The 21,532-nt window shown below is 46.1% G+C and overlaps 1 protein-coding gene across 1 annotated transcript in view; it reads right to left on the reverse strand.

Annotated features, from left to right (window-relative positions):
• Nucleotides 1-20,258, reverse strand: part of CAMK1D (calcium/calmodulin dependent protein kinase ID) — a 259,065-nt gene extending 238,807 nt beyond the window's left edge. Inside the window, exon 1 of the mRNA XM_038740956.1 lies at nucleotides 19,847-20,258. Coding sequence (XP_038596884.1) covers nucleotides 19,847-19,938 — 92 coding nt within the window. The 5' untranslated portion in view covers nucleotides 19,939-20,258. The remainder of the gene's footprint in view (nucleotides 1-19,846) is intronic.
• Nucleotides 20,259-21,532: the final 1,274 nt, after the last annotated feature.

Consider the following 21,532-nt stretch of genomic DNA (forward strand, 5'->3'; position numbering starts at 1 on the left):
TGTCACCCTGACATTCATGCCTGAAAGAGCATCTCTTATTATTGATGATTTTACAGGAATGGCCTATTTTCTTAGCTGATGTTCTGCCATTGTTTGACTTTTAAACTGTTTTTATTGTTGACCAATGAACTTGATGAAAATTTAGATGTTCACTTTTATTTTTCATTACTGCACTTTTATCTACTGCAGGTATTTATAAAAGATTTTAGTCAGGGTTGTAGTATGTTTCATCTGATCCACATACTCTGGATAGCGTTGAATGCCAATTTTTAAATTGTTTTCAAATACAGGGCCTAGGAGGGGGATACATTTTATTCTCCTACCTTTTCCTTTCCTTCCAGTCAACCGAGCCATAGCTTTATTACTAAAAGCTTCATATGATGCAAATATTTTTCAAAACCGGAAGAATCAACAGCCCTTGGCCTTTTCCTGTGGATCAAAGGATGATTCATACCAAACTCTTAAGTTTCCCATAGACTGACAGAACAGAGCAAAGACATATGAGCTATATATTTACTTGAATAATTGCTCCACTTTTTTACAACCCCCCCAATCAGGGGAGGGGCTATTATGAATGACATTTAGTCTAGCAATAAGGATAAAAAGAGGAAAAAAATGAGGAGAAGAAATCAAAGGAGGGGAGAAAGAAGATGAAGTTGAGGTCATTTGATACTGCTTCTCTTTCTTATTGCCCTTTCCCAAGTGCTGCATATATTAGGCATTCAATGAATTAGTTCCCCCGACCTGCTGTGTTGTCACACTTCTGCTCCTCCTTTCCCTGCCCTGCAGTCCTAATAAATTGACTACCCTCATCTGGTTGTCACACACTCTCCCCCACCTTCTGCTCCTCCTATTTTGTCCTGCTCTCACCCTTCTGACTCCTCCTCTTCCCCCAAGAACAGCTATCTCTGTTTGCAATTGTGTGGCCCCCAAATAATCTTTTATTTCCTCTTCCAAAATCAGGGTAGGGAAATGATGATGCAGTGAAGGCAACTGCTTGAATAAATATGGTACACTTCTTCACCCAAGACATTGCTCAGTCAGTCCGTCAGTGGTATTTCTTGAATGCTTACAGTGTACAAAGCATTAATTTATAATCTAGTGATGCTCAGCCATCTTCCAGATGGCCCTATGTTTAAGAGCTTTTTGGGTAAGAATAATAGAATTGAGAAATCAAGTCACATAAATAAACAATTCAGGTATGAAAATAGGTAAAGATTCTCAAAATGAAGCATTTTGTTTGTGAATGGATCGAAAGGCTGGCCAGAAGCAACACTGTCAAGCTGAGTTTAGTGTGATGTCTTTAGTGCAGTCTGTAGGCAGAATTACCAGGGTTTCTGACACCCTGACAGCATTTACCATAGGTTTTATTGCAACTGCCAACTTCATGTCGATCCAGACTACAAAACCTCTCGAAAATGAGGATTTCATTTTCGTCACTGTCACTTCCCTGTCCATTATAAATACAAGCAGGGTTTTTAAAACTATGGCAGAAATAACTTAGAAAGATAGCTTCCCATTTTGGAGATGGGAATATCTTTGTTTTGTTCTGAAGAGGGACAATGCTTATGGAGCATTTTATCACAAAGAACCAAGATATGCAAAAATCACCCTCGCCTTTATTGACCGCACTATTTTAGGGTGGATAAATTGATCATGACCGAATACACCCATTCACTTATGTTGTGGGAAGGAACCCGGCCAGAATCCCAGAGCTGGAGGAGGGAATTTTATACTGATTATATTCCTTGAGGAGGATTAATTCACTGGAACATCAGACCTATTGATCCCATTAATTCATTCATTCAATTGTATTTATTACTGTGTACAGAGCACTGTACTAAACTCTTGGGAAGTACAAGTCAGCAACATATAGAGACGGTCCCTACCCAACAACGGGCTTACAGTCTAGAATGGGTAGACATTTATCATTTATTTTTCCTAAACTGCTTTATAAATATTCCCTAGTTGTTTGGTTCTTTTTTGGTGACATAAACCAAGATCACATAAAAGCAAAAGCTTTTCTGTGCTCCCTTGGGAAAATGGAGGATCGGAGCAGTGGGGTTGATTTGGTCCAACAATGTTCAACAACATGGCTTGCTTCTCCCTAACCAAGATAGCCCTTGGATAAATGCCTCTGTGTGCTCCGAGCCAACCCAACCACAGACTTGATGAGCAGGATTCCAGGCCTTCCAACTTCTTTTCTAGTCAATGGTCCCAAAGATAGATCCAACAACCCTCCTAAAACACCTTTTGGATCTTACAGAAATGGACAGATTTCAATTCTTCAGCACTGGTTCACCCTAAGAGACTTGCCTCTATAACAAATATCGAGTCATTGCCCTGAGAGGGCTCTCAAGAGCTCATCTGCTCCCACCCCTTGCTAGAATTCAGGTTTGGGAACTCCAAACATATCCTCATTTTCTCACCTTTCCCTATGCATTTCAAGAGGTAGGTCCAAACCCTTTCTCCTGAATTTACCAGGTCATTCTGGGAAAAGTAAGCTCAGAGTGTCCACAACACCTCTCAGTCCTATAGAAGCTATTCTTTTCCCTGCTAAACCATCAGAAAGCTTATAACTATAAGCCTGAAGACTGTAAGTTGCTTGTGGGCAAGGAATGTGTCTACCAACCCTGTTGTACTTTCACAAGGGCTTAGTACAGTACTCTGCACACAGTAAGTGCTTAATAAATACCACTGATTAATTGTTAACTGTACAGGTTAACCTTGTCACTGGGATAGAGCCCGGGACAGAAACTTGAAGTGGCGAAATGAAAGGACACTCTTCCATTGGGAAGGTGAGGCTTAGGAAGGGGTCAGTAAAAATCGCCTGAAATGCAACCCACCTGAGGTAGCCTCTGAGCTTGGCAAGGGAGACTATCTAACAAGCTCAATTACTTGTCAGAAGGGTTATAAATGACCTAAGAACACTTAGGACCTTTACTTTGCATTGGCTTGAGAACGTGGGTCAGGCGCCTTCTCCAGAATTAACTCCACATGGAATCAGAACTGCAGGGTGGAATTCAAAGCAGCTTGGCTGGCTGACCCCCACTGGATGCGAGGTCAGGGTAAGTAATGGTTCATGAACATTGAAACATTGACTGCCATAACGGGAACGGGGCATAAAAGTCACCGGAGAAAGCTTAAGTCACGGGATGTCTCAATCATCAGAAAGGGCCAGAAAAGATGTTAAATTACAAAACTACACAGATTAACTCATTTTCTCTTCTGGCATACTTACCTGGAAGTTTAGACTGAATTTGAAATTGGGTAATGCACACCCAGTTTGGCCAGAACCTGTGTTTCCACTAAACTTTTTGACCAGGACACAAAGGTGAAATTGGGGGACTTTCCTCCAACAGGAAGCTTCTGTCCGGTCACAGGAAATAGCAGTATGGCCTAGTGGAGGCTTCAGGAGTCCTTTCTGACTTTTCAAGGTCACAAGGAGTGTGGCAGGCCTGACCTCTTCATCCTAGCCATGACAGCACACACTGACTCATCAGGGGAATATGCTTTATTTAGTCAAAATAGGCTGGGGAACGTGATCTTCTTGCCCATTATTGTTCAAACAAGCCAATCCAATTCTGTTTTATTTGATAGAGTTAGCTATTTCCCCAAGATATTTTATGGACTTGAGGAGAGTGAGGTCCTCTCCAACCTGGGAACTTGAGCTGCAGTCTAGTGATTTTAACAATGAGGATCAATTTGGTTTCTCTCTTTACCCAACACACATACACACACATCACACATTTCTACATGAGAAGCAGTGTTGCCTAGTGGATAAAGCACGGGCCTGGGTACCAGAGGACCTGGATTCTAATCCCAGCTCTCCCACTTGCCTGCTGTGTGACCTTGGGAGAGTCACTTAATTTCTCAGTACTTCAGTCTTCTCAACTGCAAAGTGGGGATTCAATATCTGTGCTCCCTCTTACTTAGACTGTGAGTGGAATACCCAGTGGGACAGGGACTGTATGTACTCCAGCCCTTAAAACAGTGTTGGACACATAGTAAGCACTTAACAAATATCATAAAAATAAATGGGGTTTGTTGAAATTACTCCTACCCATCCTCTGCTAATGAAATATCCAAAGGCAGGGGGAGAAGCAAAGGGCTTGAGCAAATCACATAGAATTATGCTCCTAAATATTTAAATGTAGCAAGAATCTACTTCCCTAGACTTTGTGGAGCAGAATGGAACTCTTTATAGAAACAGCACCTCAGAAACATCAAAAATAAAGAATGCCACAAGGATTGCTGTTCTCTTCTTCATTAGACACATTCATTACCTAGATTATATGTATTAGTTGAATAACTGGGCACTTGGGGATGGAAAGTCATGGTGGGCAGTAGAAATAGGGACAAAGATGAACTTTAAAAAAAGATTATTTCAAATTAAAACAATATGTACATTTTACCTCTGATTCAGGTGAACGATATGGTTTGGAAATAAACCAAAGACCGAACTGCAGAATGATGTAATCAGTGCAACATGAAACTGTCTGACATAATCCATGTAGAACAGTCATTATATCAGTCAAGACAAAAATCCAAGAAGAGTGTGAAACAGTGAAACTGTGACAGAAGATGGATGGAACGCTGCAATTATAGAGACCCGCAGAATAATAGAACCCAGGATATATGCACTGGAACTTCAATCCTAGAACCCAGACTGAGCCCCCTCCTTCCTCTCCCCTTACTCCCTCTCCCCATCCCCTGCCTTATCTCCTTCCCCTCCCCACACCACCTGTATATATGTATGTACATATTTATTACTCTATTTTACTTGTACATATTTATTCTATTTATTTTATTTGGTTTATATGTTTTGTTTTGTCGTCTGTCTCCTCCTTCTAGACTGTGAGCCCACTGTTGGGTAGGGACCATCTCTATATGTTGCAAACTTGTACTTCCCAAGTGCTTAGTACAGTGCTCTGCACACAGCAAGTGTTCATTAAATACAATTGAATGAATGAATGAACCCTAGAAGGGAGCTCTAGGAAATGACAAATTGCCAGTGTCATTATTGGACTGTCAATCACCCTTGAATGCTGTCCATCAAAAAGGTGTAATATGCAGCATGGGTGATTGGCAAGACTCAGCCTCTCCACTGGGAGAGCGGTTCTGTTAATCCTGAACAGTTTATCATGTGGACATCACTTGAAACTCTCACCATTCTCTTTCAGGTTCATTATTCAAATGGCAAATCTAATAATAATTAATAATAATTATGGTACTTGGAATCTCATTCCTTATTTAGGGCAGCATCTTCTTCCCGTGCTAGAGCAGCCGCAATGTATACGAACGGTCCAATCCCCATAAAGCGGTAGCCTGTCCAGCAGAGAGAGCCACGTCCCTTCCACAAAGGCAGGACTGCAATTTGGACAGCCAGAGTTCTCCCTCAAAAATGAATCTGGTCACTCTGTTCCAGTTTGGTGAGCACAAGACAGATGCTGGACCTCCCGGCCAACGGAGCTGACTTCCAGTGACTGGATCGTGGGATGAAGGAAACCACCAGCTTCCCCTCTCCAGAAAATCTCCACTTTAGTACACAAATGAAATGCGTGTGGGACATAGATTATCTAAGGCTGGGAGGTGAAGCAAGGACTTAATTAAAGTAGTTGACCATAACGTTCTTGTCAGGGAGAAAGAAACATGAAGGAAGAAGTATTGACAATAGGGGAAAATAGAAATGTTTCATTTGAGAAGAGAACGCAGAGGTACCAAAGACATTCAGGTTCTTCCAAAGAGCAAAAACTGTATTCCAGTCCTTCCACCTTCCTCCTTGTCCTCCAATCCTTGTTTGCCTCTGTAAATTTTTTTGGAGGCATACTTCTGTTTCTTGCACTTTATAGGTTTTTATGTTTTTATCTCTGCTACTTGTATTTTTTCTACTAATATGTCCAGTGGACTCTCCTGTCCCCGCCTTGCCCACCTCCTCTCCCCCAATTAGATGGTAAAATCCTGGAGTCAGTTCCATAGAAACTGACTATGGTTTCTATTTTGTGCCTCCCCATAACCTAATGGTTCTGACTTTCCATTTTGTTCACTTTTTCTAAAGGGCTTTCATATTAATACCTTGGGAAAGTAACATAGCTTGTGAAAAGAGTATGGTGCTGGAAGTCAGGAGACTTGGGTTCTAGTTCCAGCTCTGCCACTGACCTGATGTGTGGCCTTGAGCAAGTCATTTAACCTCTCAGTGCTCCGGTTTTCTGACCTGTAATAAAGGGATAAAATACCTGCTCTCCCTTCTTCATAGATTGTGAGTTCCGTGTGGGACAGGTACTGGGTTTGATCTGATTATCAGCATCTAGCCTAGCATTTAGCACAGTACTTAGTGCTAAATACCTTATTTTTTCTTATCTCATTTTATCCTAACAATTATCCTTCAAGGTAGGTATTATTATCCCCATTTTACAATTATGCAACTGAGGCACAGAGAGGTTATGAGATTTACCCAAGGTCACCCTGCAAGCCAGTGACAAAACTGGGACCAAGACCCAAGCCTCCTGATTCCCAGACCTGTGCTCTCTCCTTTTCTAGACTGCAAACTGCTTGTGGACAGGGAACATGTCTATCAACTCTGTTATATTGTGCTCTCCTAAGCTCTTAGTACAGTGCTCTGCACACAGTCAGTGCTCAGTAAATACCATTGATTGATAGATCATAAATTATTGAATGTGAACAGATGTACCCTTGTACCATCTATCTTAAGCAGGTCTAGAGAGAAAAGATCAGACACTAAGGAGAGGACTAGAATGCAGTATTTGTTGAGGTAACTAGGGGATGAGAATGAAGTGGCAATATTTACTGGTCCAGGACACTTTACTACATGGTCTGGCTTTGACCATGGCTTTTTTTTTGTTAATGCTAGCACCACCTGAATGAAACAAACACTTGCTGGTCGCTTATGTTAATCGATGCACCCCCAAAACTTGTGCTTCCATTCTCCGCACATTTCCCTACACCCAGGTATACATTTGTCAAATGATACTGAATGATCGATGGACTGTCCAACCCTCTGACAAATGGTTTCTGGCTTTCAAATAGAACGGCAGGATCTTTAGGACAACTTAACTGATGGTTTTTCCTGGCCACTGCACCAAACAATTCTACTTTTCATTTTCCCTGTTTCCCGGGCTGAGTTCCCAGAGTGGAATGACTCACAAAGCAGGCAGGCCGGGATCAGCTTCAGAACACAGGCAAAAGGAGCTTCCTCATCTAGTGTGTTCTCCGCAAAACCGTGATGCATCATCCACTGAATCTGCCACTTAGTCCACTGGCCACACTTAGCCAATCAGCCACTCAATCAAAAGAACGCAATGAGCAGCCACTAAATGTAAAGCACTGTACTGGGTGCCGAAAGGAATCGGAAAGAACCAACAAGCTTTGCCCCAGGCCTCAGGGACATTAAGGGCTAATAACAATGATAGTAATGAAGCATAGTGATAAATGCATTACAGAATAATAAGCACATAATGTGTGCTGGGCACTGTACTAAGTGCTGGGCGAGTTACAAGACAATTAGGAAACAGTCCCTGTCCCACATGGGGCACACAGTCTAAGTAATGGAAGATGAAACCTAATGCACAAACATTCAAGTAAGCATTAAAGACAAATGGTCCATAAGAAAGACAGTGAAGAAAGCAAGCAAGAGAAGTGCATAAACATGATTTCCAGCCACTTACATACATGTGCTGTCACATTCCAGGAGGGATGAGTCAGGGGAAAGAGGTAGGGAAATGACACAGCACTTATGTCCAGATTTGTAATTTATTTATTTATATCATTGTCTGTCTCCCCCTCTAGACTGTAAGCTCGTTGTGGACGGGGAATGTGTTTTGTTTTATTGTTGTATTGTACTCTCCCAAACATTTAATACAGTGCTCTGCACACAGTAAGCGCTCAAAAAATATGATTGACTGACTGACTAGCCATGAAGGAGGTATGTTTTTCCACAGCAATTTGAAGGAGGGGAAGGGCTTGGTTAGGTGCCAAGAAGGGTGGAGGATGCTTCAGTTGGAGATTGCAATGGCCGATGGCTCAGAGGTAACAGAGTTGAGTGGGTGAGCCGCTGAAAAGGTTTGCTTGGCTGGAGAGGGAAAGAGAGGAAAAGCAGACATGACGTAAGAGGTGAAGATGGTTCGGAAACCGGAGGCCGTTTAGAAGGGGCCGAAAGACTCACTGTCGGTGACTTTTTGAGCTCAGCCAGGAAAATGAAGTCTCAAGATCCAAAAATCATGGGAGTGGATCTGGAAAGCCTGCTCTGAGGGACACATTTCCAACAGGATGAATCATTTCCAATAGGATGGTGAATTGTGTTAGGAAGGGAGAGTCTTAGGTCCCAAGCCCAGAGGATCTCTCCACTCTTGACACCTGCACAAGCAAAAACACACACAGACACACACACACACACACACACACACACACATCGATTCTGAGGCCCATCCGAGCAGACAACCTCTTTTGGCTGAGCAGGGGGCCATGATGATGATGATAATGAAGACTGCTTTCCAGGGATAACTGTATACCATAGCGTGCCTTAGTGGAGAGAGCCCGGGCTTGGGAGTCAGAGGTTGTGGGTTCTAATCCCAGCTCCACCACTTATCAGCTGTGTGACTCTGGGCAAATCACTTAACTTCTCTGTGCCTTGGTTCCCTCATCTGTACAATGGGGATTAAGACTATGAGCCCCACGAGGGCCAACCTGATTTCCTTGTATCTACCCCAGCACTTAGAACAGTGAGCCTGTTGTTGGGTAGGGATTGTCTCTGTTGCCGAATTGTACTTTCCAAGCGCTTAGTACAGTGCTGTGCACAAAGTAAGCACTCAATAAATATGAATGAATGAATGAACGAACAGTACTTGGCACATAGTAAGCACTTAACACCATTATTATTGTTATAAGCTCACATGGACAATCAATCCTATTTCTGCTGGGCTGCTCCACCAGCTGATATTGTGGATATATCTTCCAGGATCCACATCCCACACTTTCCTGAACTACTGCCCCCCATCCCAGTTTACATATCACCCAGTAGCTCCCCAGCTTGGCAGTTCAATTGAAACACCTTTGAAAATGGTCAGCCTCCCCCACGTTCACCAAGCCATTGGTGCCCATGAAACACAAAAATTTCGCTGGTGGCCTAGGGAAGCAGAGGCTGCAGAATGCAGGGTTTGACAATGGAGGCATTACAGGGTTTAAGCACTTTGTAGTGTCTTTGGCATTTAACCTGGGCAATGGTGCCCAAGGGCCATTTTTTCCCCCCACATGGGAAACTAGTTATGCTTTTGACCAGCTGGTGTTTCCCAGTCTCAGAGCCACAGAACAAGACACCAACGCCCCCCCCACGCCCTCCCCCTCACAAGTGGGCATGTTGAGTTGCAACCCAGGTTAGATGTCCCTTTCATTCCACAGCCAATATTTGGGTCAACTGTATCTCAATGGATGTTCCCCATCAATTAAAACACCCTGGATGGAACAGCATGCAACTGAGGTAATGGAACTTACCTGGGGGTTTTAAAAGATCCGTGCCAGCAGGCCTCATGTTGGTGGTGCGCTAAGCATAAAATGGCTTACCAGGGCTTTTTTTTTTTTTTTAAGAAAGCGTAAAGTGTGTTGCTCATGAAAAACAACCAAGACGCTGAGCATCTTTGAGGGAGTGGGCAGTCTCCATGTAGTAATCACCATATATTGAATCCCATACAAGAAGGTTGACAACCTTGGCTTCTGAAGGCAGTTGCCGCAAACAGAAGATGCCACCCACCATCTGCGCATTATTGAATGCAAATACCCTTGTTTTTTCCTTCTGAGGACATTTATTGGCATTGGGGCATAATATATGTTAAACAAGAGCAAAGGAGCGGTCAATGCAGTCACCGTAATGAAAACGATTCTTTATTCTACTGCTTATTCCGTTAATTCTGAAAAATTGTCCAGGAAGGTTTGAGGCAGGAGTGGGGTGGTGAACAAGTAGTATTATTTTCATTTGCACATGAAGATACTGATTTGCAGAGAGAGTAAGTGAACCACCCCAAAATCTCAGCAAACCCGGGGTGGTTCTCCTTATTCTCATCATGTTGGCCCTCCCATCAATTCACTTCCTCTGATCCAAGGAGACCAGCCTGAGAACAGAGACCACCAGTACAATTTTGTACAAAGCCCAGTCATCCTCAACCTGTCCTCTAATTAAACAGCCTGTTGTCTTAAAGGGGAGATGGGGGGTGGGGGGAGAGAGACAGAGACAGGGAGAGAGCGAGAGAAAGAGAGAGATGTGTGTGTGCACGCGTGCATGTATGTGTGTAAGTAAGTGGGTAGGAGGCCCAGGAGATTGTGCATGTTTGGGTAGAGGACGATGAGCAACAGTGACACAAGACAGTTAAAGTAAGGCTGGATGTACGTGATAGGCTGTGTAGGAGAAATAATTACAGAAAACTTCTATCCTTGTCAGAGAGAGGAGGGGCAGAAAGCAGAGATCAGAGCTTGCTCAAGTGCTTGAAATTGCGTATTTGGGAGGCCGAGCGTGTGTTCCTGTGAGTGGGGAAACACAGAACCAAGCACAATCAGGTTTGATCCCTCAGTGGAGGGAGAATAGTCCCAGGAGCTGAATTTCCAGGGTAGAGCTGGAATAAGGGGAGAGAACTAGTACAGAGGGAGAGCTGGTCCAGAGGGAGGTCTGCAGAGATGGAGGAAGAGAAGTGCCGGCTGCATAGTGGCCGAAGAGGACATGGAAGAAACTGGGGATGTGGCAATGAAGAAGGGCGGAGAGGGATTGGAGCAGAGGAGGCTAAGAAAAAGATCAGTGGTCCCCTGTCCATGTTCAGAGTCTCCATTAGACTGTACATGCACTGGGGAAGAGGAATCCCTAGTTTTGTTTTCTATATGACAACCACCCCAAATATCAACATACTTAAGAAGAAGGATGAGGCTCCCCCCGCCCCCCAGCCACCAACCCTCCCCATCTTACATTTTGGCCCTCTTCCTCCTCTACTCCTCAGCTCACACTTTCAGTCCTTCCGAGATCACCTTCAAACTGAAACCCTCCCTTAACTCATCCACCTGTGATCTCTTACGCCTTCTGGAATTCTTTCCCCAACAAAACCCACCCTGTCAAAACCCTCTCCACTTTCAAAGCCCTCCTAAAAATCACACCTCTCCCGGAAACACCTCCCAATTAATTCACAATATGCTGACATCTTCTCTAGATCCAGCGACTAGGAGCTAACTTTGCTACGATCAACCAGTCAATTATATTTATTGAATGCTTACCATATGCAGAGCACTGTACTAAGTGCTTGGGAGAGTGACAGACACAAAGCTGATAGACACGTTCCCTACTCTCAAGGAGCTTACAGGCTAAAGGGGGAGATGCAAGACCAGACTAGGAATCTTCTTTCCATTATACAGATGAAGAAACTAGAGTACAACTGGGGAAAATTGTAGTTGTCTACATTTCAGCAGCAAAGCAAGGAAATTATATACCATCTTATGTATCGACACAAACCAAACACCAAATAAAATTCCCCATCTTGAATCACTCCAATGGTTGGTTGGGGAAGGGATGGAACACTATAATTTTAATAATAGTGGTATTTGCTAAGTGCTTACTATGTGCCAAGCACTGTACTAAGCTCTAGGGTAGATACGAGATCGTCAAGTCAGTCATAGTCCTGGTACCACGTCAGTCTCAAAGCCTAGTGGCAGGGGTGAGGGGAGAACAGGTATTTAATCCCCATTTTGCAGATAACGAAAATGAGGCTCAGAGCAGTTGAGTGCCTTGCCCAAGGTCACACAGCAGTTAAGTGGCAGAGGTGAAACTAGGTCCTCCTACTTCTCTCCATTTGCATTGGGCTCCAACAAGCTCCCTGTGCTTTGGGAGCGATTTCCAGTTGAGCTTGGACTCTGGGGGCTGCTCTTATCGGAGCTGAGGCGGACCCAAAGCCAGTCAGTGACCGCAGCTGTGCCTAATCTTCAGCAGAGAAGGAGAGAGGAGAGATTGGAAGGGATTTAGGGAGATTTGTTTGGGAAAGGAGGGATTAAGAGGATTTGCGGGGCCCACCCCAAGAAAAACCTCACCAAATTAACTCCTAAAACCCTCTCCTGACCTTCTACCCAGTTCTGCCTGCCTGTTTATTGGGGGGCTCAGGCTCTGGGGTTGGATGCCCGGTCCTTACTCCCACCCAGTGCCCACTCGAGACATTAGTTACAGTCTTAGAGGTGCTCTTCAGTTTGGAAATGATGCTGCTGACAGCGAGGCTGCATCCATTGAGGATAAGGCCTTCCTTACCCTATGGGCTATGATACCAAGCCCTTTCAGTTCTTTCTCCGCCGATCAAGAGTATTTGCACTGTTACTTTGGGCAGAGCACTGTACTAAGTGCTTGGAAGAGTATAGTGCAATAGGCTTAGTAGACAAAACCCCTACTCCCCAGGAGTTTACAGTCTAGCAGGGGAGACAGAAACTAAAAAAAATTATGTGCAGGAGAAAGTAATCAAGTATAAAAGTAATCTGTTCCTTCATAAATCCCTTGTTTCTGGGATTTTATTTCCAAAGTCCAACTTCCAAAATCACCAATGTCCTCTCATGCAGGCATATTATGGTCTGCTCTCTTTAAACTTCAATGGCAAGGGGATTTTTTTTTTTTTGGTGTTCTTTTCCAGTTTCAATCCTATCAGCAAAGACAAGATAAGAGGGATATTTTACAATGGCCATTTTCTCCACTTAACTCTTGAGGATGACTTCCCAACTTTAGAAAGGACATAATTAACCAAAATGATCAACCATTCAGTTCTCCCAGCTTCTAGACTGTGAACCCGCTGTTGGGTAGGGACCGTCTCTATATGTTGCCAACTTGGACTTCCCAAGCACTTAGTACAATGCTCTGCACACAGTAAGCGCTCAATAAATATGATTGAATGAATGAATATAATTTAGAGGGCAAAATGAGGCATTTAATGAGTGGAAAATGTTTCCACATCTAAGATTTATATCCCTTCAAGAATTTCTGAAAAACAAAGTGAACCTAGTGGGATGAGCACAGGCCTGGGGGTTAGAAAACGTAGGTCCCGATTCCAGCTCTGCCACTTGCCTGCTATGTGACATTGGGCAGCAAGTTAATTAACGTTTATGTGCCTCAGTTTCCTCAAGTATAAAATGGAAATGATATACCTGCTCTCCTCCCCTCCGCTTAGACTGTGAGCTCTTAATGGGATAGAAACTGCTTCCAATCTGCATACATTGTATCTACCCCAGTGTTTGTTCAATCAATTGTATTTACTGTGTGCAAAGCACTTTACTTAGCACTTGGGAAAGTACAGCATAACAGAGTTGCTAGACATGTTCCCTGCCCACAGCCAACAGAGAAGTTTACAGTGTTTGGCACTTACAGCATAATACCATAATTATTATTTTTTAATTAGGTTCACCACTCTCCAGAGATAGACAAAACCAGACTAGTGTCAGAATCAGTCAGTCATATTTATTGAGCCCTTACTGTGCAGAACACTGTACTGTACGCTTGGAAAAGTACAGTATATCAATGTAACAGACACATTCCCTGCCCACAAGCTTAGAGTCTAGTGAGGTGCAGACACATTAATATAAATACAGAAATAATAAATAAATTACAGATATTAGAATGTGGCCTACCCTCTGGCAGGAAAGACTTAGGAAGAAATCTGCAAACTAAGGATCCAAGATACTCCAAGAAAGGCTGGATGCTTGGTGAGAAGCAGCTTGGCATAGTGGATAAAGCACAGGCCTGGGAGTCAGAAGGTCATGGGTTCTAATCCTGGCTCTGCTACTTGTTGCTGTGTGACTTTGGGCAAATTACTTCACTTCTCCGGCCTTCAGTTATCTCATCTGTAAAATGGGGGTTAAGAGTATGAGCCCTATGGGGGAAAGGGATTGAGTCCAACCTGATTAACTTGTTTTTCCCCCAGCACTTAGAACAGTGCTTGACACACCGTAAGCGCTTAATGAGTACTATTATTATTTATTATATGTGTCAGAAGTGAAAATGAAAGGAACTGAAAAACAGGAGCTGGGGGCAGTCAACCTCTGACAGAAATCTAGAGGCTCTCCCCAACTCTCCTTTTCCAGGATCCGTCTCCCCCGAGGAAAGCTCTTCCCAGGTTCTGCCGTTCCAAGTGATTCCACGGTGAATAATGCAGGAGAAGCAGCCAGATGAATGTCCCAACAGCCTCAATTTGCCAAGCCTTGCCTGTTCCCAAAACGAACCCAGTAAGGGTCCCACCTGTGCTCGTGGATGAATCAGTTGGTGTCAGATCGCAACAGGTGAAATCCTGGTACATTTTCAAGATCACCAATGTTATCATTTAGCCGCCGGCAGAAACAGATGGCTGGCGCTTGCTGGCCGTCCAACATGCCCTCTGTTATTGCACTAGGGCACTTACTGCTGGCGGGAACCCCGAGTTGGATGGAGGAAGTAATTTCATTCTGCAGCCAGCGCCACACAAATACACTTCCCCCTAGGCCTAACTGGAGAGTGCTTAGTTCAGGGCTTTGCATACAGCAGGGACTCAACAAACGGTGTGGATGATGAAAAAGGACTCGGCCACCACCAGACATGAGCCCTGCAGTCCCTGGGGACAAGTGATGAGGGATTCCCTCTACCCCGTCCATCTTAAAGGCTGTGGATTGCTTTAGAGGGTACCTGATGAACAGGGTCCGCCAGAGATATCTGAACAATATATTTTCTCATGAAACTGACCCGTCTCTAGTAGAGAGGGTTTCTTTAAAAGGGTTGGCTTGCCTAGTAGGAAAAGAAAAGTCCAGGTAAAACAAGTTTCCCGAGAACATGAAACAGGAGGATCTTAAACACTGGCAATTTTGTCCACGTCTACAGGCCCTCCCTTCCTTTCTATATACATATCAGATTAAAAGATTTTTAACCTATCTTTCTTGTTTCAGAAGCCGTCTGCAGTTTAAAGGTGGACCGCAAGGCCTTGGCCAACCCACAAACACAAACGTTTACTCCTTGTAATTTGCAGTTACACAATCTTAATTTGCTCTTATATTGTGCCAGGGATCTGGAAACATGTTGAAAAACAAACATTAATTAACCCTCATCACTTACTTGAGTGAGGTGGCTAAATATAATAATGATGGCATTTATTAAGCACTTACTATGTGCAAAGCACTGTTCTAAGCGCTGGGGAGGTTACAAGGCGATCAGGTTGTCCCACGGAGGGCTCACAGTCTTAACCCCCATTTTACAGATGAGGTAACTGAGGCACAGAGAAGTTAAGTGACTTGCCCAAAGTCACACAGCTGACAATTGGCGTAGCTGGGATATGAACCCGTGACCAAAGCCCATGCTCTTTCCGCTGAGCCACATTGCTGCCCTATATGCTTCTTGCCCTTTTTATAAAGTGCTAAAGATGAAGCTGGTAGGGGTTAAAATATTTTTTTTTTGTTTTCTAAGACTTGACTCACTTGTCAGTGAGTGAAACAGAAACAAATGCCAAAATCCAGGAATACTAGTCCTTTCTTTAGTTGCCTTCCTTTCCAGTACGGCCTTCCTAATTCCTGGATATAGACACCTCTCTCTCTCGTTTTCTCTCAGCAGCTAATCGCTGAATTTGACAAAGCCGGTCCAAAGACCTGATACAGAGAGTGAAACCCTGACTATAGAAGCAACATGGCCTAGTGTATACAGCATGAGAGTGGGAGTCATCAAAGGAGCTGAGTTCTAATACCAGTTCTGCTACTTGTCTGTTGTGTGACCTCGGGCAAGTCACTTCACTTCTCCGTTGCCTCAGTTACCTCATCTGTAAAATGGAGATTAAGACTGTAAGCCCCATGTGGGTCAGGGACTACTTCCCAAGTGCTTAGTACAGTGCTCTGCACACAGTAAGCGCTCAAATACGATTGACTGATTGATTGTGTCCAACCTGATTTTCTTGTATCCACCCCAGCGCTTAGTACGGTGCCTGGCACAGTCAGCACTTTACAAATATCATTTAAAAAAACTTTAAAAGTTTGAAATTGTGTCTGTACCACTGTCTCTATCACTGAATTGCTGTGTAATGTTGGATGACTTATCCAAGCCCCTTTCCTCTCCATCTTCTCATCTATGTGATGGAGCAGAGGGTAGTGGACTAACTTGCTCAGACTCACAAGCGCAAGACAAGGTAAACTCACATGTGTACTGGGGAGGATATGTGACAAATGATGGGAAAACACTTTGCAAAGAGAAAGGGTTTTTTTTGTTCTGTTTTTTCCCCCATGGCTGAGGAATGCGCCAGATCTAGTTCCAGAACTAATCCTTAATTGGAGAGGTGTAAAGCACACCACTGGGGATCTTACTGTCCACTTTTGTTTAATATTTCCCAAATGTGTGCTCAATAAATGCGTTTACTTTTACAGTTACCTCAACAATTACAGTTAGAGATTAACAGTCAGTAACAAAGGGAAAACATGTAACAATCGACAACAAAGTGGTGGGTGTGAGTCAGCAAACTCCAGCCTGGAAAAATATAGAGGAGGATTTTTAGTCAAACAATCACTCATATTTACTGAGCAATTACTATGTGCGGAGCACTGTACTAAGCTCTTGGGAGAATACAGTATAACTGAGGTGGTAGACGTGCTCCCTACCCACAACAAGCTAAAGAGTAACCTGTTTCTGCCTCCATCAAATGGCTATTCAGGACTTCCCAGCTCCTGATGATGGCATTTTTTTTAACTGGACTAGGCCCTGTGTAGATATAAAATAATCGGATTGGACACGGTCCCTGTCCCAAACAAGGCTCACAGTCCAAAAGGGAGGGAAAACAGATATTATATCCCCATTTGACAGATGAGAAAACTGACACAGAGAAGTTAATGACTTGCCTCAGGTCTCACCGCTGACAGTGGCAAAGCCAGGACTTGGGGATCAACGTTACCGAAAAACCCCAACAGATTACCTCACAGTCAGGCTCACACCCCCAAGTCAACACTTCTTGAGCTCCTTTTTGTTGGGAAAAATGTTGTTCATCAATCTTGGTTTCTAAGCTTCCCATATCACCCCTGGTTTATCACGAGCAGATGGGGAGTGGGCTCGAAGGCCAGGAGTGAGTGCTCAGGATGGTACGCTTCTTGATTTAAACAAGTGGGCCAACGTCACTGAACTTGATGTAGAGGGAAACTTCCTGAACTATGGACCCAGCAGAGAAACGGCTATTGCCGCATGAAACATCTCTAATATTTGAAACCACGAGTCCCTCAGAGTTCCTGCCTACAGCCCACCTTGGAGACACCGAAGAGCTTTTTTCTAGATGGACTTCAACCCTCTGCAGCCCACGACACTGTGGGAATCCCACGGGGAGAGCTCTAGCACAGTCCTGGGAGTAGGAAGGACCTGGGTTCTAATCCCCACTCTGCCACATATCTGCACTGTGACCTTGGGCAAGTCACTTCACTTCTCTGTGCCTCAGTTCCCTCGTCTTAATGGGGATTAAGACATGAACCCCATGTGGACATGGATGGCGTCCAACCTGATTAGCGTGGATCTACCCCAGCACTTAGGATAATACCTGGCACATGGCAAGTGCTTAACAAATACCATTTAAAAAAAAGTGTGGTTGGAGGGGGAACCTCGATTCACACAGGCTACTCTGCAGAGGCATGTGAACCACCAGGGCTGCAGCGGTGGGGAGAAGCCCATCCATTAGAAAGACCGGACCTTGGGCCAACTCCACCATAGCAGCAGTGACCCAACAAAGCCACAGAAGGGCGATTTCCAGCAGTAGGAGCCACTGCAGAGATCGGAGCGACATACGTTCACCGGAGGAACAGAAGTCAGCCAGGGGACACTGCATCACCCACGGCCACTTTCAGGACAATCTCGGGAGCCAACCTTGGACGTGACAAGCTGAACAAGGGGATAGGAGACAGCGAGGAGAGTCACAACAGGCAGAAAACACACCATCCAAATAATACTTTGACTTAAAGTGCTTACTTTGTGCCTAGCACTGTACGAAGCACTGGGGTAGATTCAAGATAATCATTCATTCATATTTATTGAGCATTTACTGTATGCAGAGCACTGTACTAAGCGCTTGGGAAGTAAAAGTCGACAACAATCAGGTCCGACCCAATCCCAGTACCACAAGGGGCTCAAGTCTGAGTGGGAGGAAGAACAGACCTCGTTTTACAGATGAGGAAACTGAGGCACGGAGTAACGAGTGAACCCAGATACGTAGATTTCACTCTTTCCAATCCCCTCTCCCGCAGCCAAAGAATCATACACCTCTGATGACAACCAAGGGCATGTTTCTTATTACCGAGTAACCTGAGAGTCTGAGCCCTAGACTGGGAGCACCTGAATAAACCTCAGAGAGTATTTTCAAAAGGTTTCACCAAAACCGTCCAGAGAGTTTACCAAGGGACTATGCTCTGCGGACGATACAGGTCCCTTCGGAGTTAAAAGGGTTCCACCTTGTTTTACATTTGTTGGATGGTCGTTGGCGGGGGGAAAATAACCCAGGTGGACAAGAGCCCTCTTGACAAGCGCTTAGTACAGTGCTCTGCACATAGTAAGCGCTCAATAAATACGATTGAATGAAAAGAAAGCATGGCAGAGTCCCTCCTCCCAATGTCTAAGCGAGTGTGGCAAGTAGAATCAGAAGTGCAACTCGGAAGCCTCACGTGCCACGGTGACCTCCTCGAAGCTTGCCCACGGTTGACCCAGGGTGGGGGGAAGAAAAGTACGGGTGCCACCGAAGGCGAGCGACGTGAGGTACCCTTTCTCTGGTTTGCCCAAAAGTCTCCCGGAGAAAAACCGCAGGCTGACTGATCGGTTGTGACAACCCCCGGATTCTCCCCCGGCTTCACACCCACACAGATCTCCACCGCAACTTTTAATCGCGTTGTCTACTGGTGAAGGGGGAAAGATAATCAGGTACACGTCTGCCCCCTATATCATGTTTCTTGGTTCCTTTTCATCATCACCGCTCTTACCTTTCCCGGACCGCCCCAAATATCGGTCAGGCCCACTAATGCCAACCACGGAGGGTAAACTAGAGCACATGTTTCAAGCGCAGATCCAATCGACTTCGGATCGTTTCTGCTCTTCTTTCTATGAATAACGACCGCATGAGCTGAAGCTCTAGCACGAAAGTCCAAGTGCATTTCCCGATCCCCTGCTAGGGCAGGCTCTGTCGTGGGCCTAGGGGAGGACATCACCTCTACCCCTACGGCGTGGCTCAGTGGAAAGAGCACGGGCTTGGGGGTCAGAGGTCACGGGTTCAAATCCCGCCTCCACGAAGTGTCAGCTGTGTGACCTTGGGTAAGTCTCTTCACTTCTCTGTTACCTCATCTGTCAAATGGGGACGTGGGACAACCTGATCACCTCGTAGCCTCCCCAGCGCCTAGAACAGTGCTTTGCACGTAGTAAGCGCTGAACAAATGCCATCATCATCACCGTTGGCGCCCAGCCGGGCTCTCTCTCGCATGTGCCAGGCGAGGGAAGAACAACAGGACGGTGTGTAGACCCGAACCGTGGGATGGAAGGTCGGCTAGAGACGTGACAGAATCCCCGCATCTGGGGGTGCCAACCCCGGGGGCACGCCTGGATTGACCCAAAGGTGCCAACCCCGGGGGTCTGGGCCCGTTGCGACCCACGACCCTCACAATCGACAGAGCCACATTCTCAAGACCCAGCGATGGACGGACCGAGGCGAGGAGGGGGGGTGGGGGGGGAAGTCACCGCGTGGGAAAGTCAGGGACCCCCCCGCCACCTCTCCAAAGGGGGGATGGGGGGCAGAAGCCCCCCGCCCCCCGAGGTGCGTGGATGGGGGAGGTTCTGCGGGGGGGGATCAGCCCTCCCCTCGCCCCCACTTACGTCCCCAGGGTCTCCTTGAACTCGAAAATCTTCTTGATGTCCTCGGCTTGCTTTTTCCAGGAGGAGCTGCTCTCGCCGTTCTCCCGGGCCATGGCAGCCGAGGGGCGGGGGGCTGCACGAGGGGGCTGCGGAGGGGGCTGGCGGGCACGGCTGCACCGGCCCCCGGAAGGCCGAGGCCGAGCCGGTCCTGGGCCCAGCCGGTCCTGGGCTCAGCCGGCAGGATGCTGAGCCCGGGAGGGGCACGGACACGGACTCAAGGCAGGCAGACACACACCACACACACACACACACAGACTTTCAACTGCAGCGCAGCCGCTGTTTCCTCTTCTGCAGTTTCCTCTTTCACTCGCCCTCCCTGGGTGTGAGTGTGAGTGCACGCGTGTGTGTTCTGTCTTCCGACTGCTCCGCTGTGGCACAGACTTCCTGCAGCCGCCTGCTGCAAACCCACTTTCTGATACTTTCTTTCCTCCTCCTCTCCCCTCCCTCCCTGCTCTCTCCCCCCTGCCCTCCTCCTCCTCCTCCTCTCCCCTCCCTCCCTCCCTCCTTTCTCCGCCCTGCCCTCCTCCTCCCTCCCCGGTTAGCTGCCTTCCGCGAGGTGATGACAGAAACAGCGTGGCTCACTGGCGAGAGCCCGGGCTTGGGAGTCTGAGGACGTGGGTTCTAATCCCGACTCCGCCCCTTATCTGCTGCGTGACCTTGGACAAGTCACTTCACCCCTCTGGGCCCCAGTTGCCTCATCTGTAAAATGGGGAATTAAGACTGAGCCCCACGTGGGACAACCTGATCACCCTGTATCTACTCCAGCGCTTAGAATAGTGCTTGGCACATAGTAAGCGCTTAATACCATCATCAGCTAAATGGGGATTAAGACTGTGAGCCCCACGTGGAACAGCCGGGTTACCTTGTATCTACCCCAGCGCTTAGATCAGTGCTTGGCACATAGTGAGTGCTTAAATACCATCATCATCATTCACAAAATGGTGATTAAGACTGTGAGCTCCACGTGGAACAACTTGATTACCTTGTCTCTACCCCCGCGCTCAGATCAGTACTTGACACATAGTAAACACTTAATACCACCATCACCGTCATCATCATCCACAAAATGGGTATTTAGACCGTGAGCCCCACGTGGGACAACTTGATTACCTTGTATCTACCCCAGTGCTTAGAACACTGCTTGGCACGTAGTAAACGCTTGATACCACCATCACCATCATCCGCAAAATGGGGATTAAGACTGTGAGCCCCACGTGGGTCAACCTGATTACCTTGTATCCATCCCCAGCGCTCAGATCAGTGATTGGCACATAGTAAGTGCTTAACAAATACCATGATTATGATGATGATGACACGGTCGGTGGCCTCCCTGCTCGCTTTTACACCAAACAGCAGCAGTAGCAACAAGAAGTTACCCCATCAGCCTCGGGCCCTGATCTTCTGCCAGCCAAGATCCGAGCTTGGCGACCCCTGCCCCAACTTTCCTTCGCCTGCTACTTGCTGGGCCCTGGAGCAGGGTCGGCTGGGGAGGGGAGGCCATAGGACCCTCATTCTGGGGGGAAATCCTCGGGGGGTTTAAGTCTCCTGGAAGGAGGGAGAAGGAAGGGCTAAAGAGGAGGATGGAGGGGTGGGAGGGGGCTTGGCTTCCTGCCCAATCTCAGGAGGATCAATCGATCCTATTTTCTG

Source organism: Tachyglossus aculeatus (assembly GCF_015852505.1).
Source record: "Tachyglossus aculeatus isolate mTacAcu1 chromosome 12 unlocalized genomic scaffold, mTacAcu1.pri SUPER_6_unloc_1, whole genome shotgun sequence".
In the NCBI taxonomy this organism is placed as follows: Eukaryota; Metazoa; Chordata; class Mammalia; order Monotremata; family Tachyglossidae; genus Tachyglossus; species Tachyglossus aculeatus.